Source organism: Telmatherina bonti (genome assembly GCF_933228915.1).
Source record: "Telmatherina bonti genome assembly, chromosome: 6".
Taxonomy (NCBI): Eukaryota; Metazoa; Chordata; class Actinopteri; order Atheriniformes; family Telmatherinidae; genus Telmatherina; species Telmatherina bonti.
Window position 1 is genome coordinate 652,501 of NC_136624.1, and position 12,094 is coordinate 664,594.

Sequence of the window (12,094 nt, forward strand, 5' to 3'; positions counted from 1 at the left end):
ATTTTAATTCTTCTCTGAAGAGGCTGAAGATGCAGCTTTGGGGCCCCCTGGTGGCTTGGAGGCCCTAGGCATTCGCAGAGTCCACCTATGGCAAGAAACAGTTCTGATTTAACTTTTTTAAAACTGGAACATGAGTTGAAATGTTGGTGGAATGAATAAAAGCTTTGTTTTATTTAGATTCAGTTCCAATGGAGGAAACATCCTGGATGTGCAGGAAACAAAGTTAGTTTAAACTAGAGACGTGCTCTTCTTGGATGTAAACACCCTTTTATGCTGAATGGTTGATAGGCAGTTGCATAACCATTTGAAGAAGCAGCACAACTATCCTCCTTGATTTATTATGGCAACACATCAGGACTTGAACCCACGAACATCTGAACAAGAGCCCATTTCTTTAACCACTATGCCAGCAATGCACTCAGCTGTCTTTTACAGAAGTGTCAAAATGTTTTACCATTGGAATCAGAACGTTGTTCTTAAAGCTTCCCTGCAGTGTTGAATCAGCGAAAAAGCTTACGATTTAAATGGGTGAAGTAGCACACAAGATTTAGTAGCTTTTGTCAGCATAAGCATTGGGAGAAGTACAACCATCTGACAAGATTTAGCAGGATCCAGTACCTGGATTTGAACCTGCAACTTTCTAAATGTAAGGTTATTGCCATGCTGGATTTGAACCTGTGACTTGTATATCAATATGTACCTGTGTACATGTGTACTGGTGCACAAAATGGACCAATCGCTGAGCTACGTCCTGTTTTGTTCAATGACGGGAATGGATTTTAAAAATTGACGAAAACCTGAAGAACTGGAAAAGTTTAAATGTTAGAAAGACCACAAGTTGTTGCCCACATCTCCTGCAATATCTGAAAAGTTTAAGATTTAAATGAGGGAAGTAGCACAAAAGATTTATTAGCTTGAAGCAATGATGTTCACAGCATAAGCTTCACCATTAGGAGAACAAGCACAACTACCTGCCATGATTTAACAAGAAAGTGCATAAGCATTTGGAGAAAAGTAGAAGCATGCACCTTGTTTTACACACTGCATTGGGATTTAAACCTATGGACATGTGCACATGTCCTTTCACCACTAGACCATCTGGAGGTGCTCTCTAAGTGGAGAAGAATGTGTTGAGAGAGGACGGGACGTGTTCCTGGACAAGTCTGGCTACCAACCATGGATATTACACGCTTCACCTTTATTTAAGACTTTGAATATTATTGCCTAATGGTAATTAGTCTGTACTGAAAAATGAAAAGGCAAAATAATGTTTTTCATTATTCTCTTATGTGCACTACAGGTACGCCAGATTTGCGACATGTTCAACTGGTACACGATGCTGACTGAGGTATTGCCGGCCGTGCACCAAAGCAGCCAGGAGCAAAGAAGGTGTCACACCAGGTCAATGGCTTGCTTGGGATGCTGTTGTTCTGGACCAACTTAGTGAGGCTCACCAAGCAATGTTCCCTGCCATCCTTACCAGCAAGTGAGTGTACACAGCATCATGTGTGCCTGTGTCATCTTTCAAACATGTCACTCAATTCGATCAAACAGATACTTTTTTAATCTACCAACAGACGAGGCATGGACAAGAATGTTGTGCATTTTTTGAGGGACTGGACTGAAGGGAACACTATGGCTTGTGTGATTGCATGAATTGTTGTAAGCAGCTCCATCTGAACTATTGGTAACAGCTGCACGCTTCAAGGAGCAAAGGAATTTATCTGAAAATGTCACAGTTCAATATTAAGGTTTAGTTCCTACAATGCTCCTTGCAACATTTCAACACTCTCAATTTCATTTCAATCATTTGTCATTGTTCAATAAATGGGCATTCACAGTTGCTGCTATTTCAATAGCTGTTTCTAGTATTATAAATGTCACAATTCAATAATAAGATTTAGTTCCTACAATGCCTATAGGGCATTCACAGTATTGAAAACCTGTTCTTTCTATCTTATTATGATTACCATGATTGCCAGTTGATGCCCACAGAATGCTGCACACCGGCCCATCGAAGTGCTTTGACTTCAGCTTCAAACTGTGTAGTTAAAGTGTGGGTGGTCTGCACAAACATGTTAAAGTTTGTGCAATGTCTGTCTTCAAAGGTTGATCACTTAATACCAAAAAATAAACTGTGCAGAAATCACAGTTAAATACTAGAAACAGCTAGTATTGAAATGATAGCAACTGATAGCAATACCCATTTGTTGAAAAATGCCAAATGATTAAAATGAAATAGCATAAGTGTAAGAATTTCGAAAAAAAACCAACCCACAATTATCTGACATGATTTCTCAGCTCAGCGATTGGTCCATTTTCTGCACCGGTACACAGGTACACATTGGTATACAAGGCATGGGTTCAAATCAAGCATCAATCACTGTGTGCAACAACTGGTATCATGATGCATAGTGTTGTGTACTGTTTTATCAAAGTGCTTAACTTTGTCTTCAAGCTGAGCAGTGTGGACTGTCTGTACAAATAAGATAACTTCTGTCTTGAAAAGTTGTACAGTTAATACATAACTTTAGTTCAAATTTAAAAAATAAGTTGTGCTGAAATGCCATCTTTCCTGTGCTGCTCTGACAACTTATTAAAAAGAGGTGGTTATCTTGCAGGCTGAGAGGACAGTGATTCATTAAAGATAAGTAATCAGTAATCCAATATTATGTGGCTGTGCTGGAATGTGTATTGTTTACAAATGTATAATTTGTAAATGATGAGGCCGACATATGATATGTTGCCGAGGAAATAAAGGCTAAAAACTGCAAATGTCTATCAAAGATGATGTAAAAGAGACTACAAAAGTCTGGTAATGATGATGTGTATCCAGGTATGATAAACCTGGTTGTAAACTGCTCTTATACGTTCTAAGGGCTCTGCAAGGAGTGAGCATCTCTGTGGTTCAATGCTGCAGAGAAACGGTCTTCTCAGAGCAAAGAAAAAGTCAGCGATGGAACTTGGAAACATCAATGCAGAGCCATCCTAGGAATTACCACTTTTCCAAACAGCTGCTGACTTACAATCGGGACTTGTGAGTTTCCTGGCTCTTTCATGTCGAGGATGAGTTGAAGGACTTGGATGAATCTGGTGAGAGGAACTCCATCCACACCGGACTTCAGCTCTCATCGACATTAAAGGGATTTTTGGACAGTTTTGGCCAAGCTTCCACAATTTCTCTCACTAAAAAAAGAAGAGGTTTTTGGACTGTTTTTGAGGGTTTTCATCGTTCAGCTCTGTTTCACCGGAGCTGATACGTGGACTGGAATAGAACGGGTTCTTCTCTTTTATGCAGCCTCATCAGACGATGATTTCATTTCAGCAGCATAGTTAAGAGTGAGTTAATAGGGGTGGATTTTTTGATTGGACTACATGTCTCAAGGGAATTTACCGGGACTGGACCCTGAGAGGAGGTCATTCCTCCATGCACATACCACATGTTGCATATGAACGAGTCCCAGCTAGGATTTAACACAGTAAAGTTAACAGGAAAAAACATCACCAATACAGAGGATTGTATGAAATAATAGTCATTTATTTCCAGCAAATTACAGAGTCCTGCAGCGAGAAAGCCTTCCTCCTGCATCACAAAAGGAAGGCTACGGACACAAAGACTTCAGACCTGACAAGGCTGTGTGTGTCTACATCAGCTTTCTTAAAAGGCAGCAGAGCCGAAAGGTGGACGGTTTGATCTCCATGAGCCTCGGAAGCTTTGGAGCGAGTCCCTGTGAACTGAGGGACTTGATGGGTCCAGGTTAACAAGGCAGTAACTGGGTGGCGAGGTTTAAAGGCTGGGTGTGTTAGATAAAGGAAAAAACCCAGGAATCAGGACAAGAGACACCTTCTTTAAGGTTTGTTGGTTGGAATCTTATTTCTGGCGCTGATTGCAACCTTTTGGGATCCCGTATGAATCAGCCTGCTGAGAGGTTTCAGCCCTGATTCCCACTGCCATGTCATATAAAGTCATTATTACATTACACATCATTATCAGCATTCTTTACACCTTTAATTAATCACAGCTAAGAGATACTACTCTGTGGTAAACCTAAGTCCTGATTGGTTACTCTGAGTTGAGCTGGGCTCTGAAAGGTTAAGGCCATTTTATGTCTTATAAGTCCCCATTTAATGAGGGAGGGGTGCAGGAAAAAAAGCAAATGCAAATGTGCAGGAAAAAAAACTTGTATTAGGCTCCATACTAGTGATTAACATCACCGCCGTTCTAGTGCAGTGGGCGCCATAAAGCTCTACTGGCCTTTTGTGAAGCAAAAAACAAGAAGGAAAAAAGAAAATTGACAACACCATGGTGACAAATAGACTGATCCAAAATGAAATGACAAATAAACAACCTTATATATAGAATAAATATAGTATGTACAATTTGCTTTGTGTGCTTCTAAAAATAAATAGACTTAGCAGCATTTGCCCCTTAATAGAAGTATTCACAACATTCCATGGATGTAGAGGCAGAACGCTGAAACCTGCTCAGGAAGAGTGAAGGATGCAGACTGATGGATGCAACTCTCAGAAAAGCAAAGGACAAGCTAAGATGAATCCTTCTGGGTGAACGATCGTGGGTTTGAACCCAAAGGACACTGAAGGAGTTCAGTCCAGTAGGTGCCTGCAGTGTCCTCTGGTGGTGGTTCAGAAAACTACAGTACCTTGTTGGCTTTTATCAGTGCAGAAAAGTAGCTTTGTATTTACAGTGGCAGATTTTTCTTCATGGAAAAAAAAAAAAACACTCATAAAGAGTTAAAAAAGACAGGAGAACAGGATGACAAATGTTACATGTTAAACATAAATGACACTTAAAACATCTTTGAGGCCAAAACCGAATCTTAAACATTTAAATTAATCAAGTTATGCCCATTCACACTGTGTGCACTGCACATGCATTCTGCTGGCCCCTTTCACAACATACGAGCAGCACATGCATTTCTCCTGGGCCGACCTTGGTACTTGGTACACTCACAACGTTCTTTCCATTATCTTCCTCTAAAAGCCACTGAAAACAGAGCAAGCTCATCTGATGGCAGATTGTGTGTGTTCGTATGTGTGTACATGAGATGGGATGTATGCAAAAGCTCAACGGATGTTTTACCCTTTAAGTAAAAATCATCCATCAATGAGCAGTTCACCTTCCTTCCTGATCAGAGATCATTAATTACTTGTATTTATGTGTAATAAGAAAAAAAGGACGCTAAAACTAACAGAATTGGAAAATAACAAAAAAAGAAATAAAAAAAAATTTATTTTGACTCAGAACCCGTTCACGTCAGAAACGAGAGTGCACTTAAACCAAAGCAAAACAGAGAAAAACTTAGCTAATGTACTAAATCCTCAGTTTCCTGTACAGTAAGCAGTGTCAACATGGTTTGTGTCTCATCAGTTGTTGTCGACCCCCCCCACAAAAAAACAACATAATTTTGCTTATGAGCCAGAAGGCAGCATATTACAACAAACCAACAGCTTGCTAACTCAAAGAACTAACTGTTGCAAACAAAGTAGAAGCTTCACACCATTCCCCAAAGACATGTTAGCATTTCTGAAGAGTTTATAATGCAATCAGAGTTTAAGAGCAGCGTACTAATTAATATGCCCAAGCTATGTTAGCTAACTCCACCTTGAAATTTATGCTACCTCAAAAGTTAGCATTGTTAGTTAAGATGACAGTCAAAACTTTCCTTCCCTACATGCTACTAAGTGAAAGATTTCCTTGGTAGTGAAATTAGTCCGCTTAATGTTGCCACTTTAAATGTTGGTGTGTACTGGAAGGTAAAACATTGCTGATGTGAACGGGCTCTGAGACTTATTTGAGATTCAATTGCTGATTTTTTTGGTGACCGAATCTTCAGGACAGCAACCTTGGGTCAGTCTGAAAAAATTCAGTGCTCCAACAAAATCCATAGAAAATGTCAGCTATCTTTAGCATCAATCTCATTTAAGGCACCTTCATTTAAGGCACCTTAACACATTCAAACCATGTCTTTGAGCGGTTCTCTTGGCTGAACTCTGCAGACTGGAGCCTGTTGAGCATCTTAACCGCCTGGCTTGTGAAACACAACAACCAGTTAGCTCCAGCTGGAAGTTGGTTTTAAACAGGGGAACAAATGCTGTTCTCACCTGGAACAATTGGCTGCTAAATATGGCCTTGCTTGCAACTAAGCATCTAAAAGCAAGATGTATCAGAAGCACTGTTAAACTCCCACCTGACAGTCCACAAGTCTGTATTTAATTTTTCTGTAATATTTAGTCAAATTTGGGTAGAGTGAGCATAAGTAACGACCAAAAATAAACTTTATTCCAGTCGCCTGAAGTTAAACCCTCCAACCTTATTTCTGACAAGTTAAAACAAACTGCATTCTACTGACACATGAATGACATGAGAATTTCAATTCCGCTTCATTTGGGGAAATTCTAATTCGGGCCAAAGAAGCGGACTCGTTCCGCCTACAAACGCAGGTCTCTGTGCATTTCAAGCGGACTACAGAAAAAAGTCCCATCGTGCATTTGGCGTAGCATTACGGGTAAATCATAGACTGTATATAAAAGATGTGCGGAGCCTTCGTGACGTCACCGGTAGGTTTCTAAAGAGCTGAAGTGAAGCTCAGTGGGCGGTTCCTACCATCACCCTTTTGGCAGCATCATGCGTGTCGTCTCGCCCAGAAAATACAAATATGGGCAAAGAGGTGGAGCTGAGAGGGGGGCTGTGAGGGTCATGGTGGATGATTGACATCTATCAAACTCCGAGCTTTCTGTAGCTAAGAGCTAACCGTCTACATGTTTAACTCGCAGGTGGAGAAAACAGAGTTGTCATCTTCACATCTTCTCCTCTCTCTTGCTAAATACTAGTGCAGCGCCACCTCTGGTGGGAATGGGGAGATATTACTCTAATGGTTTGACTGGTGTGACCAAAGTGCAATGTGAACACAATCTTGGTCCGCATGGATACACCCCCCTACAACTGGGCCGAGTCCCCAACCGGACAATGTCTAGCGGACTATCCTGATCTGAATGTGTCCTTATTTGGATATTTTTTCCCTTTTATTTCTTGTTGCAGTTTTAAGTGTTTAAAACCAATCTTTGAAAACAGAAGAACTAATGTTCCCATTGAAAAAAATGAGGACTTGCTATATGCACAGAGCAGATATTGATTAATATCAACTGCATTATTCGCAAGCGATAACAATCGTTGTCAAAAACAGTAACTAAAGTAGGAGGACTTAGCGATTACGTAAGATAAGGAGGAGTAGTGGAGTCTGTGGAGATTCATTGCAGGTGGGAATTTGTGAAGTTGAGGCAAATACGTTTCCATGGTAACAGAAAGACGTGGACTTCTGGAACAGCTCCTGTGTCAACAGTACACCACTTCCTGATATACGAGAGATGATATTCAGTGTGGGTGGTACAACCATCCAGAGCCCTGCAGGAGTTTAGCCCTTTAGTTGTTGACATCCAGGTGCAGAGTTGCTCCTCACTGTCCATGCATAGTAGCTTCCAGTTTGAGAAAGTTGCTGTATTTTGTTTTTTCTCTGCGTTTATCTGCTTGCGCTCAGTTGCCCATGTTGGTGTCTCTGTCTCCAATGAACCAGCGCATATGGAAGCAGAGTGCGAGGAAGCCGGTCCCCAGCAGGTCACCCAGGGCCGTCAGGTACGGGATGGAGAAGTTGTCCGGATCCATGCCTCGGCCCCACATCCAGTGAACCATCCAGTCTGCCAGGTAGAGGAGGATCATGACCTGTGGCAGGACAAATGGAGGAATGACGACTGGAATATAACTGAACCAAAATCATGTAGGCAAAAAATGTGCATCACTACCTGCAGTAGTGCAGCCACCAGGTAGAAGGTGATGAAGATGGGTGTCAAGGTAGTGTGTCCCCCCCTCAGGGAGTTGATGGTGTAGAGAAAGACAAGGTGGCCGGGTGCAACCAGGAGGAACAGCACACGAGCTGAACGAGAGTTTACATCTGCAAGACAGAGGAGGCGACAACATGGTTCAAATTCAAGTAAAGATGCTTTCAGGACCTGGAACTAAAACTCAGAAACCATCAGTGCGGTGAGGCATTATGGGGACAGGTCTGAGAAGGAAGCCATCTTATCCCTCCCACAGACAGGCTGTCTGGAGGTCAGAAATACCTCCGGTTTGATTCTTAGTCATTGTTTTCTGCTCATTATGAGGGGAATTGTTGTCATTTTGGATTAATTTAGTCCGTCTTTAGGTAACACAACCATCTCCAGGGTTTCCAGAGAAGGTCTGATCAAATATTCAGCAGTTGTCTGGACCAGAATGTCTGCTTGAAGTTGGAGCCTATCCCAGCAATCACTGGGCTAACATGTCTTTTGCAAACTTAGCCTTTTTCCTTTGTTTTAGGTTTTTCTGAATTAATTTTTTGCTAATTTACAAGATAGTTTTACTAATTTGAAATACTTACATTGTATTTTTCATTGTCAGCACTGGAACCAGACTGACTAAGAGCCATAGTGCCGTTGAGCCATCTATTCCTTTCAGCCTCAGCTGTGACGACTTTATGAGTTTCTTTGTAAACAAAATAGTTTCTATCAGGAAGGAAACCAGTAATAACCTGAACACTACTAATGTTATTTCATCTGCAGCAGCCTTAGAGACGTCTTTAGAAGCTGATTGTCATTTGGACCGTTTCTTGCCTGTACAGCTCTCCGAGTTAACCAACATAATAGCTTCATCTAAACCTTCAGCCTGTGTTTTAGACCCCATCCCAACCAGATTATTCAAGGAAATATGTTTCTTAATCAATACATCTGTACTGGACCTGATCAATTCATCTCTATTATTAGGACATGTACTTCAATATTTTAAGACAGCTGTAATTAAACCGTTGCTTAAAAAACCAACTCTGATCCAGGAGTTTTAGATAATTATAGACCAATATCTAATCTCCCCTTCTGGTCTAAAGTTCTGGAGAAAACAGTTTCAACCCAACTATGTTCCTATCTGAGCAGAAACAATCTGAAGAGTTTCAGTCAGGATTTAGAGCTCATCATAGCACAGAGACAGCACTGGTGAAAGTCTAATGATCTTCTCATGGCCTCAGATAAAGGACTTCTGTCTGGACTCATTCTTTTAGATCTCAGTGCTGCATTCGACACTATTGATCACAATATTCTGCTACAGAGGCTGGAACATGTTATTGGGATTAAAGGGACCACATTAGACTGGTTCCAGTCAGATTTATCTGATAGATTTCAGTTTGTAAATGTAAATGATGAGTCTTCCTCCCACACCAGGGTAAGTCATGGAGTTCCTCAGGGTTCTGTACTTGGACCAATACTTTTCACATTATACATGCTTCCCTTAGGAAATATCATCAGGCAGCATGGTATAAATGTTCATTGCTATGCGGATGACACTCAGATCTACCTCTCCATGAAGCCAGATGAAACCAATCAGTTTCTTAGATTACAAAGATGTCTTACAGACATCAAGACCTGGATGATTCTGAATTTTCTCCTTTTAAACTCAGACAAGACAGAGGTCGTTATCTTCGGGCTGAAAAACTTAGAACAAAATGATCCAGTTATGTAATTAATCTGGATGGCATTAATCTGGCCTCCAGTACCACTGTGAGGAACCTTGGAGTCATTATTGACCAGGACTTGTCTTTTAGCTCACATTTAAAACAGGTTTCTAGAACCGCCTTCTTCCACCGGCGTAATATTGCAAAAATTAGGAGCATCTTGTCTCAGAAAGATGCAGAAAAATGAGTCCATGCCTTTATTACTTCCAGACTGGATTACTGCAAGTCCTTATTTATGGGTTGTCCCAAATATGCCCTGAAAAGTCTCCATCTGATCCAAAATGCTGCAGCGAGGGTTCTGATGAGGACTAGCAGGAGAGATCATATTTCACCAGTTTTAGCCTCTCTACACTGGCTCCCTGTTAAATCCAGGATCAAGTTTAAAATTCTTCTCCTCACATATAAAGCTCTCCATGACCAAGCTCCATTGGACATAAAAGATCTTATAGTTCCATATATTCCAAACAGAGCACTTGGCTCTCAGACTGCAGGTTTACTGGTGGTTCCCAGAGTCTCAAAGAGTACTATGGGAGGAAGGGCCTTTAGCTATCAGGCTCCTCTCTTATGGAACCAGCTCCCACTGTGGGTTCAGGAGGCAGACTCCCTCCACACCTTTAAGATGGAGCTGAAAACCTTCCTTTTCCATGATTCTTATAGTTAGGATATGAGCATCTCCTGAGTTGGAGTCTGCATGTACGGGACCCAACTGTCCAGGTTCTGCTCATTGCTCTTATAGTTATGGGTAGTCTAGCCAACCTTTACTTATGTAGCAATGGGGATGTTACCTGATGCACTGAGAAGTACCTCGCTCTATTTCTCTCATATATTAATGTATAAATATATGCCAACATTGCCGTCTCTAACTTATTTCTCCTTTTTTCCGCAGGTCTTCCTGAATAAGTGCAGTTGTACATGTTGATCTGTCTTTCCTGTCGTCTCCACCCCAACCAGTCCAGGCAGATGGCTGCCCTCCCTGAGCCGGGTTCTGCCGGAGGTTTTCTTCCTGTTAAAGGGGAGTTTTTTCCTTCCCACTGTCGCCTCGTGCAGCTCAGGATGGAGGATTGGATCCAAGTCATGACTCGATGCAATCAGTTGGTTTCTATTATAGGTTATGTATGGATTGGCTGGAAATGATGTGAATGTTGATTCATGTATGTAAAGTGCCCTGTGACAACATTGTTGTGAAGTAGCGCAATACAAATAAAGTTGAATTGAATTGAATATGCAAAGTTCATTATTTCTTTTGTATGACAGAATTTAATAATTCAGCAGGAGAGATCATAATATAGAACGAGTTTCCATATATAATGTAAAGTAAATTTAAATAGATCAGTTACACATATACAGTTATCTATTGAATTGATAATTTAGTTAACCTTGTATGTCTGTTTGTCAGCTGAGGTAAAGGTTAAATCCCCAAAACGGTAAAACCACACCTCCTCCTGGCAGAACATGGTAACTGCATGCAGGATTACTTGTCAGAACCTGCTACGTAGGCTATTCCACTGCTTTCAAGACATATTATGAAAAGAATAATATGTTTTTTCTTCAACCCAAAATGTTTAATTGAGCCCAGGATGTGTGTGGTCAGGTGTTGGCTGCAGTGCTCTACTCGCTGTTGGCTTTCCATCATGAAGAAAAGTAGTGAGAAGCGGTGCAAAGCTTTTCAGACAGGTCAGATCAGCTCCACTTCCGGCTCTCATCATGATAAATCCATCATAAAACCAACGGAATTACTCACAACCAACGTGCTGAAACAAATCAGTGCATGATACACGTGCACGCGGTCCTGACGGATATCACTGCGTTCTCATGAGACAATGTCCAGAAACAGTAGAACATTCCACGGAGGACTTACTGGAGCCGAAGAAGGAGGTGCAGGGAGTGGGGCACTTCCTCGGGGTGTGGTTTGGGTCCCCCATGGGAAGACCGTTCATGTGGAGATAGGTGGAGATTCGACTGGCCTGAACCGCCACTAGGTTTCCTCCCACACCTAGCACACACACATGAAACATGGAAACACAGAATAATGTGCTATATTTCTACACATTTCAGCAGATGGAGAAATAAACGCCACTCTTCATCTTTATGTCTCCTCACCATTGATGACCGGAGTGAAAACGGCCATGCCAGCGAAGTTTGGGTTGGTGACCGTCTTATCCAGAATCAGACCTCCGACACTGAAAACATGAAGAAATCCAGGGAGGAGAACTTCTTTTAAATGACAACTGACTGACAGTGAATGCATCACGTGTTCAATTTGAACGCCTCACGGTGAACGTCTTAACACTTTATATAGTCAAAGTTTATATAGTCTCCAGCGTAAACCTCGACCATCTCTGTGTTTTTTTGACGTCTGAGAACTGGCATGATTTTGACTTTATTACTGGTGTGGGTTTTATGTTTTTAGCCTGTGGAACTTATTGGGTTTTATTCTTGGGTATGGTTTAATTGCATAATTGTGAAGACCTGGTGATGATTAAGGACAGCTGATCCCAGCTGGAACACCACACCCCCTGGATTTCCATTGGATCAAGACT

At 41.4% G+C, this 12,094-nt stretch overlaps 3 protein-coding genes across 4 annotated transcripts in view; 1 reads left to right on the forward strand and 2 right to left on the reverse strand.

The window, feature by feature from the left end:
- The window catches only part of LOC306756736 (Krueppel-like factor 15), a 48,280-nt gene extending 40,550 nt beyond the window's left edge, over window positions 1-7,730 (forward strand). The window contains exons 3-4 of one of the 2 annotated variants that reach the window (XR_013771334.1): window positions 1,301-1,486; window positions 7,593-7,730. Coding sequence is in view for 1 of the 2 variants with exons in the window: in XM_079241577.1 (XP_079097703.1) it covers window positions 1,301-1,343 (43 nt within the window). In the remaining variant the exon portion in view is untranslated. Of the gene's footprint in view, window positions 1-1,300; window positions 2,271-7,592 lie in introns of those variants that run through there. The other variant, XM_079241577.1, reaches the window with a different exon arrangement.
- The window catches only part of LOC306757709 (uncharacterized protein), a gene marked incomplete at its 3' end in the record, with an annotated part of 493,032 nt that overhangs the window by 61,342 nt on the left and 419,596 nt on the right, over window positions 1-12,094 (reverse strand). The window lies entirely within an intron of this gene.
- The window catches only part of slc41a1 (solute carrier family 41 member 1), a 30,508-nt gene continuing 21,964 nt past the window's right edge, over window positions 3,551-12,094 (reverse strand). The window contains exons 8-11 of the mRNA XM_079241574.1: window positions 11,655-11,734; window positions 11,413-11,547; window positions 7,819-7,967; window positions 3,551-7,738 (exon numbers count right to left, since the gene is read on the reverse strand). Coding sequence (XP_079097700.1) covers window positions 7,553-7,738; window positions 7,819-7,967; window positions 11,413-11,547; window positions 11,655-11,734 — 550 coding nt within the window. The 3' untranslated portion in view covers window positions 3,551-7,552. The remainder of the gene's footprint in view (window positions 7,739-7,818; window positions 7,968-11,412; window positions 11,548-11,654; window positions 11,735-12,094) is intronic.